Source organism: Papaver somniferum, unplaced genomic scaffold (genome assembly GCF_003573695.1).
Source record: "Papaver somniferum cultivar HN1 unplaced genomic scaffold, ASM357369v1 unplaced-scaffold_125, whole genome shotgun sequence".
In the NCBI taxonomy this organism is placed as follows: Eukaryota; Viridiplantae; Streptophyta; class Magnoliopsida; order Ranunculales; family Papaveraceae; genus Papaver; species Papaver somniferum.
The window spans coordinates 13,913,148-13,939,810 of record NW_020621603.1 but is presented as its reverse complement, the minus strand read 5'-3'; the positions used below and the strand labels follow the sequence as shown (position 1 = coordinate 13,939,810).

The window sequence follows — 26,663 nt, the reverse complement described above, 5'->3', positions numbered from 1 at the left end:
TAACCCTCTTATTATACTCCCTTGCTAGTTTCCTTTGATAGTTTTCAATTTTTTGTAGTGCTGCCTCTTTCCTCTCTTCTAGATCATCAAACCTTTCCAACATCATGTACGCTGTGAGGTTCTTCTCCCATGCTTCAGTCTTCGTAGTTGGAATGATTATTTATGTTGGGATAATAGCTTCGGCTCCATAGGTGAGTAATAATGGGGATTCTCCCGTGCTGATCTTCGAGTTGTCCTATAAGCCCACAAAACGTTGTGTAGTTGCTCACACCAACGCTTCTTGTATTCGTCCAACTGCTTTTTGAGGATGAGTGAGAGGGTTTTGTTTGTGGCTTCTGCCTGACCATTGCTTTGAGGGTAAATTGGTGTTGACTTGTTCTTTCGAATTTTGAAAGTATCGAAGAGTAAGTCGATGTTTTTTCCCTGGAATTGCTTGCCATTTTCAGATACAATCTCAGTTGGTATGCCAAACCTGCAAATGATGTTTTGAAAAATGAATGTGAATACACCTGCGTCTCGAATCCTTGCCAGAGCTTTAGCCTCTACCCATTTGCTGAAATAGTCCGTGGCCACTATCAAGAATCTTCTCTTCCCTGATCCTTCGATCAGGGGACCCACGATGTCTATGCCCCATTTTGAGAATGGCCAAGGGATGTCTACTGGGTTCAATATTGTTGCGGGTGCGTGGGGTGGTGATTACGATGCCTGTCTCCTGAAAGCATGTATGATCCTGTCTCCTGTTGGGGTGGTGATTACGATGCCTATCCCCGCCTTTCTTTATTTTTCGACCCATCTACGAAGACTTCCCATTGCCTAGGATTTTTTGGTTCCAAGATGTCTATAGGGTCTTTACCTTCGTCCATTTCTGGTAATCCTGCTGCCTTTCGTCCTTCGATGATGACTTCTTCGCAGTTATCCAATGGTAAGTCTGCTAGGAAATATGCTAATACTTGTGATTTCTGAGAGTGTTGTAACTCATGGATGATATTGAATTGATATAGGTGAGTATTACATTTTGCAATTCTGCCCACTTTTCCTGTGTTTTTAAGGACCGCTTCTAGCGGAGCTTTGCATGGGACGCGGACGTAGTGAGTAAAAAAGTAAGTTCTGAGTTTCAGGGTTGCCCATACTAATGCCAAGATGAGCTGCTCGATCTTCGTGTAGTTCCTTTCTGTTGCGTTCAGAGTCTTGCTGATGTAATAGATGGGCTGCTCTATCTTCGTGTTGGCTTTAACCAATACTGCGCTGACTGCATCTTCTGTTGCTGCTACGTATAGTGCCAACACTTCATCAGGGTCTTGTTTTTGTAATATAGGGATCTCAGCCAGGTATTCTTTGATATTTCGAAAAGCTTCCTCGCACTCTGCCGTCCATTCGAATTTTCTTCCTTTTTTGAGAATGTTAAAAAAGTGCTTACATCTATCCGAGGACCTGGATATGAACCTCCCCAGCGCAGCCAGCGAACCATTGAATTTCTGAACCTCTTTTTACGATGGCTTCAATTTTAGCGGGATTGACTTCAATGCCCCTCTTCGTCACCAAATATCCGAGGAACTTTCCGGAGGTGACACCAAAAGTGCACTTCTCTGGGTTTACCTTCATGTTGTGCACTCTCATTGCTTGGAAAATATCTTTTAGGTCTTGGTGATGATCTTTGCGCAGCTTGCTTTTAACGAGCATATCATCCACATATACTTCCAGCATACTTCCAATCCATGGTTTGAAAATTGCATCCACCATTATTTGGTAGGTTGCCCCTGCGTTTCGCAGTCCAAAGGGCATTCTTACATAGCAATAGAGGCCGTGTGGTGTATAGAATGCTGTATGTTGCTGATTTTATTCTGCTAGGAATAATTGAATGTAACCAGAGTATCCATCCATGAATGACATTTCTTCGTATCCTTCAACTGCCTCGACAAGTTGGTCAATGCTTGGCATTGGATAGCTATCTTTAGGGCAAGCCTTATTGAGGTTGGTGAAGTCGATGCATATCCTTACTCCGTCATTTTTCTTCGGTACGATGACCATGTTAGAGATCCATGTTGGGTACTTAACTTCTTTGATGAATCATGTGTCCAGTAGTTTGCGGAGTTCCACTTCAACTGCTCGATGGTATTCTGGAGCTACTTTGCCCACCTTTTTCCTAAAAGAAGGGGGGGTACCTGGTTTTATTCGAAGTTCGTGATGAACTAACTTTGGGTCAATTCCCGGCATGTCCCCCAATTTCCAAGCAAAGATGTCCGCGTATTCCTTTAGAAGTTTGATTAGCGCGACTTCTCTTTCTTCATCCATCAAGGTGCCTATTCTGATAATCTTCGGGTTTACCTCAGTACCTATGGTGACTTCTTTAGCTGCTTCGACAGGTGTAAACGTGGGTTTTGGTTCCCCCAAGAGAGGAACATTCTTTGATTGCTATTTGGTGGGATCTCCGTCTTCTTTTTTCGCGGAGGTGCTGGCTTCTGCGCTGCCAGTGGTGCTTACGTTCAGAAGGATTTTTCCGGAGATTTCTTCCAGATATGTATATATGGTTATTTCCTTATTTTTGGCTCTTCGAGACTGGTGCTTTTCTTCCCGCTCATTATTGATCTGATTCTGTAAAGTCTGACATTCCCGCGCGGTTACTTGGTCTCCTTTAATTTCCATGACTCCCTGGGGTGTTGGGAATCTGAGATATTGATGGTAGGTTGCCGCTACTCCCTTGAGCTTGTGAACCCATCTTCTTCCGATGATGGCGTTGTAAGGTGAAGGTGCATCTACAATGCTGAATCGAGTGTCCACTTTCATGGGCCCTGCGTCTGCTTGTAAGACAATGTTCCCTAGGGGATTTGTAGCTGCACCGTTGAATCCGTAGATGGTGTAGTAAGATGACAGCAGTTGCTCGTCGTTGAGTTCCATACGTTTGAACGTGTCATAGAACATGACGTTGACTGAGCTTCCTCCATCGATGAGAATTTTCTTGACATTGCACCCTGCTATTGGGAGTGTGAGGACTAGAGGATCATTATGGTCTTCCATGTCTTCTTCCACATCGTCTGCATCGAAATTCATGGGCGCGTCCATCCATTGTTCGTGATCGTTTACCTCTTTCCCATCGATCTTATAAAGCTCACAATAATCTTCGAATTTTTTTCTCAATCTCTTCCCAATCTGGGCGGTTAGGGATGGTCCTTGAATCTCTGAACATGAAATCGTGTTGAGGGTGAGGTTGCCTTCTGGTAATTGAACCTGCTTGCCTCTCTTGGTTATATCTTCGTTATCAATCTTCTGTATATATTGCTTCAGGTCTCCTGCGTCGATTAATTTTTGAATCATTATCTTGAGATTTTTGCACTATTCTGTTTGATGACCGTTGAAACAGTGGTATTCACAGTATTCCTTGGATTTTTCTGATCTAGGAGGCTGCTTTCCCTTGGACCATGGCCAATCGAAGTTCTCCCTCCCTTTGATCTCTCTCAGGATGCGCGAATAACTGGTATTCAGCTTGGTATAGATTTGATCTTTAAATTTTCGATCAACTTTTCGTCTATCATCCCTTCGTTCTTTCCTTTCTTCGTTGGGACGTTCTTCTGTGATTCCTCTTTTGGACCCGCTGGCTTGATCCACGGAATTTGTGCGTGTGGGACGTTGAGTATGAGCTCTGGGATTTTCACGCTGAATTTCTTCTAACATTGCATGCTTTTCTATGATTATCCGGAGATCTCCTTTGGTGGTAGGGATGGTTCCGTGGATCTTGACAAATAAAGGACTCATCCTGTCCATCCCCCATTTGTAGCAGTTGATACTAACCACGGGATCTACGTTGCCAATAGCTTGGAAAATCTTGTGCCATCTATTAGTATATTCTCTGATGGTCTCTTTGTATTTCATCTCCAGCGAGAATAGTTTGTCCATGCTGGTATTGACAACCTTGTTGTACATGTATGTTGCTAGAAATTTTTCTGTGAGTTGGTCGTAGGAGTCGATGGAGTTTGATGGAAAGTTATCAAACCATGACAACGAAGACCCTTTTAAACTTGATGGGAAGTATCTGCACAGTATGGAGTCTTCGTTATCCCAACGGGCCATCATTCGATTATAATATCGAAGATGAGCCGCAGGATCAGTTGATCCATCATAGCAATCGAAAGCAGGAACCGAACACTTCTGCGGTATGGAAGCCCTGGCCAAGTGTGGTGTCAGCGGGGTAGTGTTTGCTTCCTTCATCACTTGCTCTAACCTTCCGCCTCCCTACCTAGTCTTTAGCTCCTTCATTTCTGCCAGCATCTCAGCACACAGACTTTCCATTGCGATTTGGTATTCCTCATGAATGGTAGATTTTGCTCGTGGGAAGGTGGTACCGTCGTAGTAGTCCGAGTTCTCGGGATTGTAATCAGGGTCTGATCTTTGGCTGCTCCTTGCTCCTCTTCGATTCAATGGAAGTGGTTTGTTTGCGATCACCATTATTCTATCTTGATTAGGAGCTACAGCCTTGGAGTTGGCTTCGTCGCGTTGGTTTTCTACCTCTGCGCTATGAATGATTCTTTCCTTTAGTGTCTGGTTCTCTTGTGCTAATATCGCCACAGCATCTGCGTATGCCTTCTGGTTCTTCCTTAATTCTGTCAGCTCGGCCATCATCTGAGCGGAATGATTTGACCCTTGATTTGGTGTTCCTGCCCGCAATTGCTCATCAGCGGCTATGGTTTGTTCCTCATCCACGATCGGTATTACTGGTTCTGGTGGGTCTAACTGTGCACCTTGGGACCTCGACGGTTGTTGTGAGGGTTGGCCTGCTATTAGAAGCGGTTGCTTGGCTGGAAAGGGTATGTTCTGTTCGTTGGTTAAGGGCATCCCATAGAGGGGTTGTTGTATTCCTGACTCTGCCGCGACTTCCTGATGTTCCTGTAGTTGAGAATTGGTTACTCTGGGAGATCCAACTTTAGATCCGCCAGCTCTTGAAGCTCCTGCTTTGGCTTCCGCGACATTTACTGCGTTTGTTGCGATGATGTTGGCATTGATGGAGGTCATGCTTTCTGCATTATCCTGCACCCTATCCGCTGCCTTTAGCTTTACACCTCTCTGCTTACTCCGAGTTACCACTGGGGTTGTCCTTGGCATCTCTTTTGAAGGAGCTTTAGCCTTCCCGACATCTTTGCTTCTCTCCATCTTTTAATATTTTCCTGAAAGAGAGAGAAAAAATCACGAAGACAATGGGCCCCACGTGATATCTATTAGAGTTTTGAGTCCTCAAAGGTGTAAAATCTTGAAAATACTTAAAGCGTCCATCTGTGTAGATGACCGAAGATCTGTTCGAAGTTTTGATTTTCAAAGACCTAAAAACTTAGAAAATGCATGAAGAATCAGATCTACTTAGATAAACGCGGATCTGTTCATAATTTTGATTTTCAAAGACGTGAAAACTTAGAAAATGCATGAAGAATCAGATCTACCTAGATAAACGCAGATCTGTTAAAAATATTGGTTTTTGAAATCATGAACGGAAAAAACCGTAGTGTTCCATACATCGTTATTTTCAGAAAACGATGCCTGAAACAAGTCATAGGAGAAGATAAATCTTTTACCGGGATGAAAATTCCTGTTTCTAGAGCGAGATTGTGAACACAAAGATCTGGTATCATTTGAGTATTCACAAATAATGTGCGCAAACTCATGACAATACAGTAAATAAGCTGCGCCTGAGGGGAATGGATAGGTTATGTCGAATGCTTGACTCAGAGTTCTAATACTCTTCCTCGTCTCATCAACTACAATCATTGTTCTTGGCTCATACAATAAGATAAATAGTGGATGAAATATAAAATGTACGAACATGATATACCACAAGTATCGAATTGAACATATAAAGTATAAATGCATGAATATAAATGAAACGATTAACTTATATGATTCATCACTCAGATCTCTGTCTACGGAATTGGGTTTTTCATTATATGTATGAGGGTTACAGAAATAGTCGAATGACTTTGAGACCAATATAAGCCTGCGTAGCAGGAGGAACTTCACTTACACTTTCTCTATCTCTCTGTCTCTCTCCTATTCTCCTCTCAATGTTTTTCGACCTCCTCTTCACTCGGGAGAGAGGGGTATTTATAGGGAGGTTACGTGGGGTCCACTTCTGAAACCCGTTAAAACCTTATCCTCTTGTGTTTTGCGCCACTCACGCAGAAGTCTTCGTGTTCTCGCCTGCATCTGCGTGTTCTGTCTGGATACGCAGTATTATCCGCGCTTCCAATACAGGCTGACTGACACGTATGCTGTTTGAGGGTATTTAATGCGGGTAGTTGAGATGTCTGTCCGCGGTAGACAGCTGTCCTCTGCCCCTGTCTTGTCTGCGTTAGTATGACTATCCCCAGCCGTAGACCTTAGATCTTTCTGGGGATAGGATAAAGTGACTCTTGGGTTATCCTCCAGTGCTTCGCAGTGTTCTAGTGTTTCTGTCTCCTCGATCCTCTACCGTTGGATCTGGTGGGTGGCGACGCTATCTTGACAAGGCGCGTCTCTTGGCTGTCCACGTGTGATATCATATCTTGATGCTCTCAGCCGCATGTCCTCCACGTGTGTCTTTGTGGACACGTGGCGGAAGATGAAATGTGTACCTACAGGAAAAAAAAAAAAAAAAAAAACCAACTCGGAGGTCCAAGTCGTGGTTTCATCATGTATTTTTACATTAAGTCTCGAGTGAAAGTTTTTAATCGGCATTTGTGTGGTATCACACTAGTGGCAAATGGTTACTTAGGAATCACAGTGAAATTAGATTGTGATATAACAAATGATAGGTGAGAAGATCCGGCTACAAACAAGAAGAATTCGTAATAATCCACTTCATTACATTATAACATCCGGAACTTCTGCTCTGTGTCATAAGAACTTAAGAATATGCTCAAGTTCAGAGCCTATTAAGAGGCCGTTTGGATACAAATGTCCATCCCAAAAGTTAGAAAATTTGTTGTGTAAATTCTTTTTGCTGCCAACTTAATGTTTTATAGAAATTGGACTTATGGGAATGTAACCAAACACCCCTCTGAATGGGGGAACCACTATCCGACAAAAAAATTGACACAAACATCCAACTCTATTTTGTGCAGACTTTATTTTGGGCAAAGAGAGCCGGATTTCTACGATATAGAGAAAAAGTCCGGGCTTTATGACAAAATGTAGTCGTGACATTTTTTTTCTCCGGCGATTTAGTATGATAAAATATACACTATATTGGTCAACTAATTTAATAATGATAAATTCTGGGTGAAAAAAACATGTAAAATTTAGTACTGTTTAAATGGACGAGAATGTAAAAACAGCCAGGATGTAAACAGTTTCATCCTACCCATTTTTAAATACTTTTTCTTATTTTTAATGAAAAATTGAGCAATATAAGCCTGTTTGAAACCTCGTTTTCAAATATATGCCTGTTTTTTTTAAACTTTTCAAATATAGGTCTGTTTACACTTTTGTATCCACTTCTGTTATCCCCTGTCAGTATCTCACGAGTTTGGTCAATTTCACACTGACCGATAAGAGATTTAAATGCACTTTTACTTAATTACCCTTCAGTACTGTAAGAATAATCGTGTGCGGACCTTTTTTTTAATAGGAAAGGAAATTTCATTTGATTTAATACTTTAAATTGGCAAATTGTTTTTGTCCTGCTGAATTAGAGTCTTAGTCCAGTCATGCTCATTATTAAACCAATCAAAACAAAGTAAATTCGTTCTCGCAAACTTAGCAATATAATCTGCCAAGTGATTGGCATCTCTATGAACATAAGTGCAAACCAAAATTCAAAAGAATTTAAAATGTTGAGAGTATCTTGAATTATGTTTTGAGTTGTCCATTTTTTTGTTGTTGTCTTCCCACTGACTGCCATTATTACGTTTAAACAATCTCCCTCCAGGTGGATCCTTTTCCATCCATTTCTTTGTTCCCATAGAACTGCCTCTAGTAACGACTTAGCTTCATCCTGCTCAGGGTCAATTGCTAGAGATGCACCTCCTCGCAATCCATTGCCGACACCTGCAAAATCTCTGCAAATTAGACCCCAACCTGATAAAACATTTTTATTTAAATGGGAAGTATCAAAATTTATTTTGGTAACTGATACGTGTATTGCCACTACTGTCCGACTTTTAGTTGAGATCTCGGGAAATATCTTAGGGTGCAGATGTAGAAGAAGTTTCTAGACTTAAAATGTGCATAGAGCACGTGCAAAATAAAAAAGTGTAACGTCCACAATTCATTAAACCATCACTATGAAATTCTACGACTGCGATACTAAATCCATGTTACTAAAGGAAAAAAACAAAGAAACAGATCGACATCGACCATTTCTTCTTCTTCTTCTTCAATCGATTTGGTTCTCTAAACCGACGCAATCGATTACATTAATGAAGTTGAGAAAGGGAAAAGTGCTCGAGTTGAGTAAAGATGCAGGGAAGATGCCATTGAAGAAACCACCAGATGCGTTAGTAAAGCTGAAACCCTGAATGAAATTTTTTCTCTATTTAACTTAGTTTTTGTTTGATTTTGTGACTGAAATATGCTTTGAAGTTGTGGGTTAGATTCTTTCTGCTCGATATTGGGTTTGATTTTGAAGTTATGGGTTTGATTTTGGGGAAAATTGACGTCCTGCATATCATTGTTTAATTCTTGTTGTTCATCTCTTAGGTGTATGTTATACAAATGTTTTAGGGTTTTAATCTTTCAATTGTGAAAAAAATCATTAAATTCTAAGGTTCCAAATGTTTATGATTTTTAGGGTTTCCTCAAGGTAATTTATAACATGTTGTGTGTTTGTCTCGTTGTAGGCAAGGTATTGGGAAGGAAAAGTTGCAGTATAGGGATATTAAGGTTATGGTTGCAGGAACTGAGATGTGTTTTGAGTACCCAGGTTTGGCAAAAGAACAAACAACTATTGTTGTGTTAATGAACAAGTTAAAGCCTAACTTAAGGTTGTTCCCTAATGAGACTGTGGATGTATGGTGGATAAAACTCTCTGTTTCACTTGAATATACATGTATATATATATATATATTGACGGTGGATTTTAGTTCAAGGCTAAAATTGTAAAACCGGATTTAGTGTGTCGACATCCTGCAAAGGGTAAGGCCATTTGACAAACGATGAGCGCAGAAATCCTCTCGTTCTATTTATTTGAAGCAATTTAATAGATATACAAAATTCACTCAGAATAGTGCATGTAGCAACACTCCCAAATATTCTGTGTATTTATAGCATTATTAATTAATGCATGAGTTGATTTGTATTTCCTGTGCTGTTCTCAGCAGAACTCTCATTATTGGTGCGGCATGACGACCGAGTGTTTACTCTCAGCAGAGTAACACGAATCTCCAAGTTTCAATAGTGAGGTATGCACGAAATACCCGCAGGCCATACCATTCTCTAACCAAGAGAACCCTGTGTCAGTGCGCTTATATTAGACAGATCGAGCATGTTTAATTCCCTAAGGGAAATCTGGATTGTCCATGTCAGTCTCAGAAACGATCACGACCATGCAAGTTGGCCGCACAATTTAACAAGCCTAGCCAAACCCTGGCAAGAGTAGGTGATTAACGGTCGAACATCACACGAACTCCTCCCAACACGTCAAATGCCAGCCCTAAAATAGGGTGGTTGCGCTGCTTTGGAAGAAGATCGACGAGCTTAGACTGTTCAAGGCAGTCTTAAAATCATCACGACCGTCCAACTTTACCAGCCTGGTTGGACGGCTCAGATCATCCCGCAAATGGTCAGTGAAGCGCCGATGGACACATTGGCGGGACCACTCCTCACCCACCTGATTGGTTTTCTCACGACATATCCCTAGAGCTATGAACGCTTGCTCGAAGTGTGGCTGACGTGATGCTTAAAGGGTCGCGGAAATCCACTAGCGTCTTAAATCGCTCACAACCATCCAACTTCACCAACATGTTTGGATGACTTAGATCACGCCTAGGACCATCGGGTAAGTACACATATGTTCACCGTCGACCCAACGTAGGTTCCACATGGTCGGTTTCTTCAAAGGGGAAGCATGACTTGCCAAACCGATTGGCCAAAGTCATGTATACGTGACTGCTTCAAAACCCTAATTAGGTTTTGCGCCATTGTATAACTGTCGTAGTTCGATCACGACCATCCATCTTCGCAATCCTGGATGGAGGGTGTAGATATAAACTTGAGAGGTCCCGAGAGTATCAATGTGATCAGCGTGGTCCCAGCTATGCGTGTGACCGATCGTCCTAGGCCGTACATGGCAGAGCGCCTCGAAACGCATGCCCAAAAGTGGCATGTCGTAGCCCCCTAAAATCCTTTGCGGAAACGGATTTCTGTCGCAAATCGATCACAACCACTCAAATTTGCCGGTCAAATTGAGTGGCCTAGATCGCACCTTCGTGGGACAAAGTGGTATGGACATGTACACTGGCAGACCGTCTACATGCATGCCCGGTCGGTCCCTCCAAAAATGGTGTCCATGCTTGAATTCGGTCAAGCAAAAGAGTGATGCTTGCGCACCTCTTAAAAACCCTAAAGTTCCATCAACAGTCGCAAATAAGCGTCATGAAACATCTCGTCTGTCCAACTTTGCTATCTTGGTCGGACAACCTAGGCTAAGCGTTAAACGGCCAATGAGGCACCTTGGTGATTACCGTCTGTCACTCTACCACAAGGAGTGATCGGTCAAGGGATAGCCCGCCCATGCGGCCTCCAAACGATCACTCGAAGATGGTTAGGCATGCAGCTATTTTAAGACGCTTAATCCGCGACTTGCTCCGTTAAGCTTTAAAAACAGCGATGCTTCATACATATTGAGTGTATTCGATGCATTACATGCACAAAGTATACACGATATTTCATGAATATCGATTTCTTAAATAACTCAGTTATTTAACCTAGCACCGTATGTTATTTCCTGTGGGTCCCACGATCCACTCATTCGAGATATCAAGCATGTCGCAAACTGGGGGATACTTACTGGGGTATTGGTCTGGCGGTTTACAGCGTGCAACGCGCCATTACAATAACGTGTCAGGAGGCATGGACGGTTAGCGGTGATGGAAGAAATGGGCAAATACGTGATCGTGTAACAATCCACACTTCTACACGACCCCACTACTCCATCACTCCACTTCCTACGAGATGAGGGTTGTGCTCAATGACTTGTATAAATAGGTCCTTCACCTATTTTCAAAACAACATGAATACACGGAAAAACACAGAGAAACCAAGTGTTGTATTCAGTATTCAGAAACACCCTAAACTGATAGCTTTCATTATGCAAGCCAGTTCAACATTCTGATACAAGTCATAAACAACCAACACCTTCACAATCTCAACACCTTCTTCGCTTCCCTCCCTAAGATCAACCCCATCTCCTTCACTTTGTGACCGAAGCAAGTCTGGAATGACCATTTCTTGGTTTATGCCAGAATTGTATAGATTGATCTCTCGAATCAGAAAGCACTCTCGTGCAGTGCATTTGTTTAGTGTTTAGATTCATTTCTCATCCACACACACCTAAAATTACCAAAACCAGCAGAAATAGTTTTCACCCATAAATAATTGGTGACCACAGTGGGAGATTAATATCTCGGTTGCAAAATTAGATTCTCAATATTCATTCTAGCCTTCTCAATTTTGAAGGGATAGATCTTAGGTCCAATTCAATCATTAACCTATTCATTTTTTACCAATCCCATCTTTCATTTCACGATGTATCCTCGCCCGCTAGATTCTTCGGAATCCATAGATAATTCAGACATCATGGGAAATGTGGCTAGAATGCTAGAAGATATCCTGGCAAATCAAGATGGTATTGCTAGAAGGAAGAGCGAAACGTTCCGTCTTTTAAACGATATAGCAGTTCGATTACAAGATGTCTCGGCAAGTGTTCATCCAGGGAGTATCGCAAACACCGATGTAAGAAATGTTGGATCCTTATCCGGAATCCATGTATTTACCAGTGGAGATGCAGAAAGAACGAGTAGCCACAGGGGACTAAGGAAAGACGAACATCATGGGCCAGCTGGTAATGGAGACTCAAGGAAATATCACAGAAGAAAAGACTTATCAGAGATGCCACAACACTTGTCGGATAAAGAAAAGGAGCCTGCGGCTTACAAATCCTTGTTGGAAGATCTATATCTCAAAAACCTTGCCGAAGTTCAGAAGGGTGCCCAATCCGCAACGAATTTTCAGCCAAGTGAAGAAATACTTGAGGAAGGAGAAATCAATCGATAAGCACGAGAATACAGGGGGTGGGAGCGTTCAACTCATTCGCCCAGAAGTGATACTATCACCAATAAGATGCCTCCAATGATGACTGCATTTCGGCAAAGCTGCCCAACTAAGCGGACCGCGGGTATGCTGACAGGTTTTCCAACTCCGTCTCCGAAACGTGCTTCATATAAAAGTCAACAAGAGATATCACGACGTCCACAATAAAAGCCAAACTCAAGATACCCGCATTTCCCATTCTCAATGAAGAGGGTCTTGGAGATGTTGGAGGCATGGGTACGAGACGGAGAAGTACAGCTTCCCCCTGTGTGGCGTCAACCGACCGATCAAGAAATGATAGATCCGAGATATTGTCATTATCACCGTTTTCTTCACCACCCTACCAGTGAATGAAATGCCCTGAAGCGCATCGTCCAGGAGAAGCTCGGTTCAGAAGAATTTTTTTCTCCCTCCGAAGATTAGTGCGCGCGGTTTTCTTGAAGTGGGTGCTCGGGAAGATCCAGCTTCATGCGAATGGAATTTCGAAGAGAAAGTAAGTTCTATTAAACAATTTTACGAGAGATAGTTTTAGAATCTACTGGGGACTTGACATCCCACACACTGAGAAAGAGATTCAATGACCAAACGCCATGTTTGTTCCCTTTCATGTTTTCCTTTTCACACGATATTTGCAATTTCATATGACATGTATAATATCGTTATAATAACCACATCATTCATAACCAGAATGCAAATTACGTTCAGAAAACTATCTCAAAATAAACCAATTCAAAATTCAACCACCTAAGAAGGCAAAAACATGACTAAAAAAGATGAAAAGCATTTAACGGAAATCCTTCAACAGCAACTCGTTCTTCTGGGAGAAAGCATATTTCATATTCTGGAGAGCGTTCTGCTTCAGCTTCAACTCCTTAGACAACTTTTCGATCTCTTCTTCCTGGCGAGCAATGCAGTCTGCTGAGGGAACTTCACGCATCTCACCTTGCAGCTTCTAAAGCTTTTCGATTTCAGAGAATCCTTCGTAGAACCAAGAAGCGTTGAACTCATACTGCATGAACACGTCCCGGTTGAACTCCCAATTTGAAATTATCTCTTTAGAAACCTTACGCCCAGTCATAACACTCATGTCGTAGATAATGGATAAAGCTTCTTCAACACGTTTGGCCAATGCGAAGCGACTCTTAAGTTTTCTGGAAGTGGAAATATGACCATGTTTTCTCCATATTTTGGTGTATAACTCCTCATACTTAGCCGGCACGTTGAATCCTCCGACCAGCACATGATTTGTGTAAGGAATATCGAAAGGAGGATCGAAGACAGCTCCAGGGACATGATGCATCACCAACGCTTTGTCAGCCGCAGAAGATTCTTCAGAAGGAAGCACCTATGCAATCATGGATGTAGACTCTCCGGTATTCCCCGCGTCATTTGCTTCACCTGGAAGGTTGATTTCTGCCACTGTTTCATCCACAAGCTCACTGAAACGATCAGACTCCTTGCCGCTCTGGAAGACGCTTCCTTCGTCGACCGATCTTGCACCATCCTTGTCATCACCCTCAAGAGGATCAGTGTCGTCGTATTTGTCGTTATGACTACGTGCCAACCTTGTGAAAGCATTCACTTTCGGTAGCCCCTGATTTCGAATAAAGAATCACTTTTGGTGGAGATTGCTCAAGATAAATGAAAAGGGATGATCGAAAGGAAGAAGTTCAAAATACCTGCATATGAGAGCAATTGAAGATCGCGGGACCACACGCCTGCCTCTTAGACCCCGCTCCCACATCCTGGGGACTGCAGTCATCAGTAGTGTTAGCCCTGGTTCATTTACCCGGAAGCGGCTTCAATCGTTTGTGCTGCTTCAAAATTCCGGAGGATGGCGCACCGCGTTGAACTGTCGCAACTTCTTCCGAGAACTTCTGAAAAGCTAACAGTTCTCCTTGCAAAAACGCTTATACTCACCAGTCGCAGCTGGCCTTCTTCCAAGAGGCAAGAATGGAAGACTCTGCTCTGGTGTGAAGATGTCAGCATTGAGAACAGATGGAACGAGATCCTTTGAAGGAATTAGCGGACGACGGAATGGAATGCCCTGGTCAAATCCCATCTGGCGAGCGGCCCTGTCAATATTATAAGGAACCACAGTAAGGAGTTCATCAAAGATAAATGAATATATCCTGGCATGCAGCTTCGCAGGAAAATGATTTCTCCAGGATTCATGGTCTTTCCCTCAGTGTGCAACACAATGTCATGGGCAATAGTGAAAGTTTCCGGTTGAACCACGGAAGAATGGACCGGTTCCCACAGACGGAAATCTATGGCGTACACGTTATCGATAAAATCCACAAGTCTCAACCCGGGCTTTGGACGTCTGTGCTGCCAACGGAATATCCTTGAGCTGCCATACAAACCAGAAAACGAAGTTGCAGGGACGGGGGCATAATCTTTGAAATATTCCCACAGTCACGCCTGAAGAAAAGCAACATGGATATGAGATTCCACTTTCTTATACCCGTTGGAAGCATGCATGTCTACCGCCAAAGCATCCAGATGAGAATACAGTGATCCAAGGAATAAGGCGCCCAAAGGGAGGACCACACCTTTCGCCAACTTTATAGCAAACATGACGAGATCTTCTCTTATAGTCATCTTCCCAGAACCGTCATCAAAGATTTCCCTAGACAGCCACAAAGACAGAAACGCAACTATGCTGAGTTCATCATCCAGTGCTTGACCCGACTTTGGTTTTGCGGGAGACCACTCAGACACCCACCAAGTGTAAAAAAAAATTCGTGTCCTTTTTCTGTTGTTCATACTCTACTGCCTTCTGAAGTATAGCATCGAGGACGACGCTTTCTGCAGCAGATAACTTAAAATGGAAACTTACAGCAATAGGAAGATTCATCAACACAGCCACGCTTTCCAAGGTAATAGTTCCAATCTTCATATGGTCGTGTGCTTGGAAGGGCGCTATCGAGAAATGAAAGTAATCAAACCAGCAGCGTCTTTCTTAATGTGAAGAGTTGCAGACGCCATAACAGCCTCGATATCCGCGGTTTGGTCAAGTTATCTTTGATACGCTCATTACCTAACAGACGCCTCATCCATCCTTCATAAGAGATCAGTGGAGTATGACAAACCTTGAAATCAATAAGAGAAGGTGGATATTCATTCTTCCGAAGACAGAATCTCATCACGTATGCTGGAGAAGCGGACGGAGTAGCCTTTTCATTTTCCGAGCCAGTGAGCAGGGTCCACTTATGGCCTGGATGAGTTCTAACGTTTGGAAAAGGCGCAGTAAAAAACTCATCATATATATTCGGCATGTCTTTGGAGTTGTTGACACTTCCCGACTTGGCAGCAGCATTATCCTCAGGTGACATCTTAACAAGAGCCTCTTTGTTCATTTTCCAAGCAACTACAATGAAGCACAATGGGAAAAGAGTCACTACTTCGTAATAAGGGAGAAATCACGCAATATGGGTGTTGATGGTCAAAGCCGATATATAAAAAAATTCGTGAAGCATACTCCCCCGTCCATGGAAGAGCATGAGCACATCGGGGTCTTTCGAACGAAGCAGGAACACGACAGGCCCACGTTCGAGCGAAGCAGGCACAGCAAGGCCGACATTTGATCGAAGCAGGCACAGCAGGGCCGACGTTCGATCGAAGTATACACGGTGGGTCCCACATTCATTCAGGTTTGCACGCGCCGTAGCACGGTTTTATATGGGGGAAGGAGAAGATGAGTTCTATCCATGGGATCATGTATACGAAGTCTAAGCCAGGGGTTTTATCAAGCTACAACCTAGGACTAGGTTTTGCATGCAACAATTAAAAAAACAGTATATTCATAGGGTTTGTGGCTCGTTTTACTAAGAAACCCTATCAATATCGACGGATTTGCTATCAATTTTATTAGTGGAATTAATCATGGTATATTTTGCAAAACAAACTCACCTACAACGGGATGGTTTTTCTCAAAGAACAAAAGGGTTTACCTAAGAATTAGGGTTTGTACCGGAAAAAAAAGACAAAGCAATGAGAAAACTGTGAAGCACTTACCTTGTCAGCGGACGAACGGCGGCGGCGGCATCAAATCCGACGGCGTCAACGGGCGGCAGCGTCGGCGGGAGTGGCATCAAGGTCACGGACGGGAGAAACTAGGCGAACACAAAAAAAATGAGAGATAAGGAAAATACAAGGGTTAGCATTCCTCTTATACACAAGTAATTGAGGAATTCTAATAGGAGAAGGATTCCCTTCTTGGCTCAAACACTCAAAGGAAGAAACCGGTCCCACAAAGGCCAGTGGTCACGCCCAGTGTACTCACGCGGATGATTGCCAACATGACCGGCCAGAGTCCCTCTAGGTAAACTTCCTTTATCTTGTCTTTTACGTTGTATACGTCACCATCTCATGCCTACCCCACAATAATACAACCATTATGTGCTAGGTAGGAGACTTAATGTTGATGGTGGATTTTAGTTCAGGGTTAAAATTGTAAAACCAAATTTAGTGTGCCGACATCCTGCAAAAGGTAAATCCATTTGATAAACGATGAGTACAGAAATCCTCTCGTTCTATTTATTTGAAGCAATTCAATAGATATACAAAATTCACTCAGAATAGTGCATGTAGCAACACTCCCAAATATTTTGTGTATTTATAGCATTATTAATTAATGCCTTGTATTTCCTGTGTTGTTCTCAGCAGGACTCTCATTATTGGTGTGGCATGACGTCTAAGTGTTTACTCTCAGCAGAGTAACACGAATCTCCAAGTGTCAATAGTGAGGTATGTACGAAATACATGCAGGTCATACCATTCTCTAACCAAGAGAACCTTGTGCCGGTGCGCTTATATTATCCCGATCGAGCATGTTTAATTCCCTAAGGGAAATCTGGACTGTCCATGTCAGTCTCAGAAACGATCACGACCACGCAAGTTGGCCGCGTAATTTAACAAGCCTAGCCAAACCCTGGCAATAGTAGGTGATTAATGGGATGACCACTGGCGGGCCCACTTGTACCCTAGCCGGTCGAACATCACACGAACTCCTCCCAGCACGTCAAACGCCAGCCTTAAAATAGGGTGGTTGCGCTGCTTTGGAAGAAGCTCGACGAGCTTAGACTGTTCAAGGAAGTCTTAAAATCATCACGACCGTCCAACTTCACCAGCCTGGTTGGACGACTCAGATCATCCCGCGAATGGTCAGTGAAGCGCCGATGCACACATTGGCGGGCCCACTCCTCACCCACCTGATCGGTTTTCTCATGACCTATCCCTAAAGCAATGAACGCTTGATCGAAGTGCGCTGACGTGATGCTTAAAGGGTCGCGGAAATTCACTAGCGTCTTACATCGATCACAACCATCCAACTTCACCAGCATGTTTGGATGGCTTAGATCACGCCTTGGACCATCGGGTAGGTACACATATGTTCACCGTAGAACCAACGTGGGACCCACATGGTCGGTTTCTCCAAAGGGGAAGCATGACTTGCCAAACCGATTGGCCAAAGTCATGTATACGTGACTGTTTCAAAACCCTAATTAGGGTTTGCGGCATTGTATAACTGTCGTAGTTCGATCACGACCATCCATCTTCGCAAGCCTGGATGGAGGGTGTAGATATAGACTTGAGAAGTCCCGAGAGTATCAACATAATCACCATGGGCCACCTATGCGTGTGACTGATCGGCCTAGGCCGTCCATGGCCGAGCGCCTCGAAATGCGTGCCCAAAGGTGGCATGCAGTGGCCCCCTAAAATCCTTTGCGGTAACGCAAATCGATCACAGCCACTCATCTTTTCCGGTCAAATTGAGTGGCCTAGATCGCACCTTCGCGGGACAAAGTGGTATGGACATGTACACCGGCAGGCCATCTACATGCATGCCTGGCCGGTCCCACCAAAAATGGTGTCCATGCTTGAATTCGGTCAAGCAAAAGAGTGATGCTTGCGCACCTCTTAAAAACCCTAAAGTTCCATCAACGGTCGCAAATAAGCGTCATGAACCATCTCGTCCGTCCAACTTTGCTAGCTTGGTCGGACAACCTAGACTAAGAGTTAAACGGCAAATGAGGCACCTTGGTGATTACCGTCCGTCACTCTATCACAAGGAGTGATCGGTCAAGGGATGGCTCGCCCATGCGGCTTCCAAACGATCACTCGAAGATGGTTAGGCATGCAACTATTTTAAGATGCTTAATCCGCGACTTACTCCGTTAATCTTTAAAAACAGTGATGCTTCACACATATTGATTATATTCGATGCATTACATGCATAAAATATACACGATATTTCATGAATATTGATTTCCTAAATAACTCAGTTATTTAACCTAGCATTGTATGATATTTCATGTGGGTCCCACGATCCACTCATTCGAGACATCAAGCATGTCGCAAACTGGGGGATACTTACTGGGGTATTGGTCTGGCGGTTTACAGCGTGCAACGCGCCATTACAAGAACGTGTCAGGAGGCATGGACGGTTAGCGGTGATGGAAGAAATGGGCAAAGACGTGATCGTGTAACAATCCCCACTTCTACACGACCCCACTACTCCATCACTCCACTTCCTACGAGATGAGGGTTGCGCTCAATGACTTGTATAAATAGGTCCTTCACCTATTTTCAAAACAACATGAATACACGGAAAAACACAGAGAAACCAAGTGTTGTATTCAGTATTCAGAAACACACAGAACTGATAGCTTTCATTCTGCAAGCCAGTTCAACATTCTGATACAAGTTATAAACAGCCAACACCTTCATAATCTCAACACCTTCTTTGCTTCCCTCCCTAAGATCAACCCCATCTCCTTCACTTTGTGACTGAAGCAAGTCTGGAACGACCATTTCTTGGTTTAGGCCAGAATTGTATAGATTGATCTCTCGAATCAGAAATCACTCCCATGCAGTGCATTTGTTTAGGGTTTAGATTCATTTGTCATCCACACACACCTAATATAGCTGCATATTTTCTGACTACTACACCCAGGTAAGATTAAAGACTAAAAACTGCTTAAACATACAAGATTCAACATGAACAAGATGTAAATAGCATGAAATGTAAAGATTGACACAAGCATATAACGTGGTTCGTCCATGAAGACCTACATCCACGGAGAAGAAGATGTTTTCTTATTGAGTATAAGGTCTTACCCTTGAAAGTGTTATAAATCTCTTCTAAATTTCTCACTTTCTCTCTATCTAAATCTCTCTCAGGAATTCTCCATAGAAATACCATCTAAGGTTACATAAGTTGTCCATATTCTGGTACATGGACTGGTATTTATAGACAGAATAAACTCGTGGTCGCTTGATCGTCCGAGTTGGGTGAGCTGTCTTCCATCGTCCTGGCTCCCTCGGACTCGTTCTACACCGTCCCTCGCGATGGCATACTTGGTCCTCCCTCCGAGTTGTCTCGCTGTCCCTTGGATTGTGCTGCCCTTAGGTGGAGAACCTCTTGCTCCATCGCTTCTGGGTCGTAGTATAGATCGTCTGAGTCTTCCGTCACGATGCTCAACTACCCAAGTCTCGTTCTTATCCTTCATTAAATGCGATCTTGCTTTTTAGACTTGACCGTCTGAGCAGATTAGACCTTTATACACACGCGTCATTCATGTTGCGCTTGTGCAGTTACCTCGACTGAGACAAACTTTAGAGGATGATTCAGTGCTCCAACCTCCTCATCTTACCATGTATTCATCCCTTGGGATTTTGACACGTGGCCGTCGGGTATTTTACCCACACATTTTCTCCTTTTCTTTGCAACTTGCCGAAGGCAATATGGGAAGAAAACTGTGTAACCGTCCCACCTTTTTCAACACGTGTGTACCTGTCAGCTCGTTTTAAGATATCTATTGGTTCTCTCAGATTTTCTGGGAACATGTTGTCTTTTCTTTTGTACTTTTCCTCCGGAATTATTATCATCTAGCTTGCCGCGCCTTTGACCTTCTTGGGTTTGGGAGACTAGTTAGTTTTCAAAATATTTCCTCTTCTATTTAAGAAGGGTCCTTTTGTGATGAGGGTATGGTCTCATTTTTTCTTCATTCTTTTCTCAGATGTGTGCTAAATTGTTTCCTTCTCGTCCTCCATGGGAACAAGGTAGTTATTCATGTATTTTTTTACCATGATGGTATGTCCGCTCATTCATGTATTGCTTCGTTTTTTCTTGATCCTTTTCTAGATCATCATCAATGTCTTCTCGGAGAGACCTATCTTTTCGCATGACATCTTTTGTCTCGTCTGTTCGTCAAGTGTCCGCAGCTCTTATTATGGGATCTCGTATTTATCACTGATTTTCCTTTTACGGGCAAGCTTCGAAACATTTCGTGTGTTGTGTTTCTTCTTACGATTGGCCTTGGGAACACTGCATGTTGTGTGGGTTTTTGCGCGTTTTAGTTTTAGAAACATTTGCTGCTGGAGGTGCTAGGGTATAAATTATTATTTCTGTTTTTCAAACGTATATATATATATACCTTGCCCCTGTTTTATGTCGTAGCACCGGAGGATTTTTATATGTTTAAAGCGGTGGGAAATAGATTGGTGTCTTGCTCCAGTCCAAGGTATGTGTGAAGAGAAGGGTTGGTTGTGCGCCTGATCGTGGATGCCTCTTCGGACGAGGAACTAGTAGGTGAGGAACCCGTTGCTCCAAGCGAGGCGCGAGCACGATGCTCTTGTCCGAAGGCGTCGTGTAATTTGCAGTTCTGTACTGTTCAGAGTTTGTTTATTTGAGTTCTTTGTGCGAGTCGTGTGGCTCGGAGGAGTGGTCATATATAATGTTGGTCCAATCATGGATGTCAAAGCCAAGGAGTGATCAGTTCCTGTATTTGGATAAGGCACCAATTATAGTATTGGAATTTTATACATAGGATCTTTTCCTTCGCGCTCTCTCATTTCATATTTTTTTTGGTTCCTTGTTTGGGACTAGATTCCCCCATATGGCTTGGAGGGTGATACCTCGGTCGAGTGATACTTGCCCGGCCAGGGGCAGGTATCTCGATTCTGGATATCTCATACTGTGGAGGACATCATCTGATTCCGTGATCGTGATGGCATTACCTTAGGTCTGTGTCCGTGTCGGGTAGCTTAGGTAAAGTACCTGCATCATTCTATGCAGAATGGAAGGTGTGGCTAGCACCGTGTCATAGTGGCTTATGGGATTTTCTGGTATGCAAGTACGGGATAAAGTAATTAGCAACAAAAAAAAAAAAGAGAAAACAAAACAAAAAAGAACAGAAGTAAATCAAATAAACAAAGCAAAAGGAAAAATTAACACAAAAAGAGCAGTTTTATTATTTGTCAAAGGAGAGCTTGGTAAGCTCTGAGTACATTCTAGGAAGGTTCTATGACCTGTGTACAAGTAGGGATCGTGCCCCATTCTAGGACCGTTGGAAGGTCTTCCTAAGCATTGTAATCTTTTAGGTATTTGATGTTCCATGGGAGTTCAAGTTCTTCGCCATTAGATTTGAGCAATATGTATGCTCCATACCCTTCCTTAGCTAGGACTGTTAGTGGGCCTTCCCATACGGGTGCAAATTTTCCTGACTCGCGTTGGTATGGTGGAATCTCGCGGCAGACTTTATCGCCTGGGTTGAATTGTCTCTGGTGAACACGTTTGTTGTATTCCCGAGCCAATTTTCTGTGATAGTTTTCTATTGTTTGGAGAGCAATTTCTCTGTTTTCTTCCAAATCGTCCAGTTTGGAGAGTATCATGTCCGAGGTCAGGTTGTTCTCCCATGCCTCGGTCTTTGTTGTGGGGATCATGGCTTCTGTTGGTATGATTGCCTCTGTGCCATATGTGAGGGTGAAGGGAGACATTCATGTAGCTTCCCTTTTCGTGGTTCGATAGGCCCATAGGAATTTGTGTATTTGTTCACACCAACTGGGTCCATATCCGTCAAGTTTCTTCTTGAGGATGTCGGCCATGGTTTGTTTGTGGCCTCTGCCTGGCCATTTCTCTCAGGATAGATTGGCGTAGACTTGTTTTTGCTAATCTTGAAACAATTAAAGAGAAGGTCGATATTTTTTCCTCGGAGTTTCGCCCATTATCAGATACAATGGCGGCTGGGATACCGAAGAGGCATATAATATGCTCGAAGAGAAATTTTAAGACATCATGGTCTCTTATGTGTCTTAAAGCCGAGGCCTCCACCCATTTAGTGAAGTAATCTGTGGCCACGATTAAATACTTACTTTGTCCAGTACGGGCTCTTAGGGGTCCGACAATATCAACCCCCCATTTGGAGAATGGCCAAGGACTTAGGACGGACTTTATGTCAATTGAAGGTGCATGTCTTATTTTTCCAAAGTTTTGGCACTCTATGCAAGTTTTTTCCATTTTCTTTGAGTCCTCGTTCATGCGAGGCCAAAAATACTTGTAGTCTCGCTTTGTGAGCGAGGGATCGTCCTCCACTATGGTTTCCTGCGTAACCATAGTGTATTTCTTTTAATATGGTCTGTCCTTCCGCAAATGAGAGACATATGAGGAGAGGCCCAAGGTAGGATTGTTTGTATAACACGCCATCCCCGAGTTGGTAGTTCCCAGAAATTGATATTATCTTGTGTGCGATTAGTTGATCGCTGGGGAGGTATCCGTTAGCTAGATACTTGATGATTGGTGTCCTCCAGTCATCCTCTGGCATACTTTCCTCCTGGGCTACTGAGTCGACAGAGAGGATGTCCATGTTTCCTTCCAAGGGGATGGAGGGGAGTAGGACCCTTTCAATTCTGACATTGGTAGCTTCAGGGTTAACTGTCATAGAATCTATGGATGCTAAGGCATCATCATATCTGTTGTTGATTCGATTTAAGTGACGGAACATGATGTTTGGTATCTTCTCGATGTGGTGCTTGGCGAGTTGAAGGTATCGCTGCAAACATGGATCTGAGGCTTGGTACGTTCCATCTATCTGCCTGATAATGAGTTGTGAATCGCTTGTGAGACGCACATTATGGATGCACAGCGCGATGATTACTCGGAGGGCATGTATTACTGCGTCGTATTCGATTATATTGTTAGTGGAAGGGAATTCGAGCCTTAAGATATAGACGATCCTTCGTCCGGTTGGGGTTGTTAAAACCATTCTGATGCCTGATCCTTCCGAGTTACACGACCCATCGACGAATACTTCTCATCTGTTAGAGTCCTCGGAGCAAAGTAGTTCGGGAGGATCCTCTGACTCGTCTTCCATCCCTGGGATTTCCTCAATCTCATCAGTATCGTCCATCGGGAAATCCGCTAAGAAATCTGCGACCACCTGGGTCTTAATTGCCGTCTGGGATTGGTATTTGACACCAAATTGTTTGATTTGGGCCCCCCACTTGGAGATTCTACCTTCTCTGTCAGCATGGTCTAGCACGGACTCTACGAGGGCTTTAGTGATGACTGTTACAGTGTGCGCATGAAAATAAGTGCGCAGTTTCTGTGTTGCGTAGACCAGAGATAGCACTATCTTCTCGATCTTTGAATAGTTTTTCTCATCCGATGTCAGAGTTTTGCTGATGAAATAAATTGGTTGCTCCTCATCTGCATCTATGCAAGTGAGTACTGCATTAATCGAAGTATTGGTTGCCGATAGGTAGATGTAGAGGTTTTCACCTGGGTTGGGCTTTTGGATAATTGGCAAGGTTGCCAGATGTTCCTTAATTTTTTGAAATGCTTCCTCGCAAGCACTAGTCCAAGAAAACTTTTCACCCTTCTTTAAGGTGTTGAAGAAGTCTCTGCATTTGTCAGAGGATCGGGCTATGAATCTACCCAAGGCCGACATCCGGCTATTCAGTCTCTGTACATCCTTGACCGTTGCTGGGGAAGGCATTTCCAATATGGCCCGTACCTTCTCGGGATCAACCTCAATTCCTCGTTTGTTGACCAAGTAGCCCAATAATTTGCCTGAGGTTACTCCGAAGGCACATTTTGCGGGATTGATCTTCATGTTAAATTTTCTCATTTGTGCGAAGATTTCCCTGAGATCATGTGCATGATTTTGTGGGAGTTTGCTCTTAAAAAGCATATCTTCTACGTATACCTCTAGGGTTTTGTGTATCCAACCGTCAAACATCTTTTCCATCATTCTTTGGTAGGTGGCCCCTGCATTTTTTAACCCAAATGGCATTTTGATATAGCAGTATAGGCCACGAGGGGTGAAGAAAGAGGTATGTTCTTAATCTTCCTCGGCGAGGGAGATCTGGTTATAACCATAGTATCCGTCCATCAGAGACAGCAATCTGTATCCTGATGTTGCTTCTACATGTTGGTCTATGTTAGGGAATGGGAAGCTGTCATTAGGACAAGCTTTGTTAAGGTCGCTAAAGTCGAAATAGATCCTTACTCCCCCGTTTTTCTTTGGTACGATCACCATGTTAGATATCCATGTTGGATATTGGACTTCTCGTATCACCCCTGAAGATTCCATTTTCTTTAGCTCTTTATGGATGGCTTCATGGTATTCTGGTGCCACTTTTCTCATTTTTTGCCGCATGGGCTTGTGTTTTGGGTCAATTTTTAGGTGATGACAGCAAACTTCGGGGTCTATTCCTGGCATATCTTCCATACGCCACGTGAAGACATCGGAATATTCCCTTAGGACCTGTATTAGCTTCTCTTCTTCTTCCTTGCTGAGGAGTGTCCCTATTTTCACCATAGCCGGGTTTTCGGGTGTTCTGATGTTGACCTCCTTGGTTGGCTCTGAGGCCGAGAAATTTGATTTTAATTCCCCTATATCGGAGAGGTTTTGTACTGGTCCCATGGGTGAGTCCGATGGGAGGTTATTGTCCATTGCGAGTTCGTTGCCTGATCGTCTTGCCTCATTCGTTCTAGCTATGTAAGCATCGATTTGGGATTGATTTTTGGCATTCTTAGCTCGTTTATTTTTTGCTCTGGCTGAGTTTATTTTGTTCTATCCGTATTGAACTTCTATCTCGTAGCAGTATTTTGCTTCGCCAAGATCTCCAATGATTTCTGCCACTCCCTCAGGTGTGGGGAATCTTAGCCTTTGGTGATAGGTCGAGGCCACTCCTTTAATTCCATGGACCCAGGTTCGTCCTACAATGACTGTGTAAGGTGATAGTACATTTACCACGCAGAAGATGGTTAGGGTGAGGATCTTTCTGGTGTGGTTAGAAAACACACAAAAACTCTTGCAAGTATACAAGGCCAAGTTTTAGTATAGAAAGTAAGCAAGGGATCATTCCACAGAGACTTGGGGTGTATTGAAGTTTCCTAGATAGTCTGAGCTAGTGACAGGCAGTGAAGTTAAGAGACAACGAAACAAAGAAAATTCAGTGGCAGTGAGCCAAAGGCAGTGGCAAAGAAAAATAAAAACTTAACCAAAACAGAACATGGGAAAGAAATTGTGGATGGGAAGTGTAAGGAGATGGATGAGAATTCCCTTCACCTAGCTAGTTTGCCTAGGTCAGGTTTTTGTCATATGGTTAGTTAACTAACCTTACAGCCTTAGCTAACCCCTAGTATTGGCTGTCTGTTTAAGGCACAACCAATCACAGACTAACTAGGCAGTGGCTTACTAACTAATGTAGCTGTTTAACCCCTTAGAGCCACCACTAACCCCTAGCATTAGTGGTCTTCTTACAGCACCACTAATCACAAGTCAGTTGGGCTTTTAGGAATCTAATTAGCCTAAGCTATTTTGAGTTCAACAAAAACCATCCTAATAGCTAACCATCATGGTTCAGTTGTCTTCTCTGAGGTTTAAACAGGGAAAATACAGGATCATGTGAAGAGACATTACAAACATGCTAATTAACACAAACATAACATGACAGATGGATACAAAACATCACAGGAACAAACATCACACACAGAACACAACAGGATATTACACTAAACATGAACACAACATGAACAACACAAAAATGATCATTAACAGAACTTGGTTCTGGACACACTGGCTAATCCAGGCATAAAGTTTTACAACAACACCCACAAGGCTATTTATACCCACAGACCCCATTTCCCCAAAATACAAAATTCGGGTTCTTCACCCAAATAATCCCCAAATTGAAAACATTAAAATAATTGGGATTTCTCACCTAATTCACCTAATTCGGCCATACCCATATCATCTCTGTTCTTCTCCATGCTTTTTCAATTGAAAATTGGGGGCAATTTCCCAAATACCTAATTTGGCAGAGAAATTAGGGTTTGAAATTAAACTCACCTAACATGTGATTTGACGAGTCTTCTTTCGACCCATTCTTCCCCTTGCTGTTCTGCTCCTCTCCATGCTTTCTAATTGAATTTCCAACTCGTCCTATTTTATTGATTTCTTCCCTAGGTTTTTAGAGAGAAATTAGGGGAGAAAACTATATAATAGGAGGCTAGAACAAGGGGGTAATGATGGAGAAAGATAGGGGTGATGATGGTGGAGGTGTGGTGGTGGCAGTGGAGTTGAAGAAGGTGGTGGCGTACA

The 26,663-nt window shown here is 43.1% G+C and overlaps 1 protein-coding gene across 1 annotated transcript; it reads left to right on the top strand.

Annotated features, from left to right (window-relative positions):
• Positions 1–8,247: 8,247 nt before the first annotated feature.
• Positions 8,248–9,121, top strand: LOC113331123. The gene is made up of 2 exons (XM_026577877.1): positions 8,248–8,455; positions 8,799–9,121. The coding sequence occupies exons 1-2, from the start codon at positions 8,274–8,276 to the stop codon at positions 9,058–9,060; spliced, it is 444 nt and encodes a 147-aa protein (XP_026433662.1). The 5' UTR covers positions 8,248–8,273; the 3' UTR covers positions 9,061–9,121.
• Positions 9,122–26,663: the final 17,542 nt, after the last annotated feature.

Excerpts from the sequence above, each read along its gene's own strand:
- LOC113331123 (XM_026577877.1), top strand. The coding sequence starts at position 8,274 with ATGTTACTAAAGGAAAAAAACAAAGAAACAGATCGACATCGACCATTT. Across the intron at positions 8,456-8,798 it reads TTGAAGAAACCACCAGATGC|GCAAGGTATTGGGAAGGAAA; the intron begins GTTAGTAAAGCT and ends GTCTCGTTGTAG.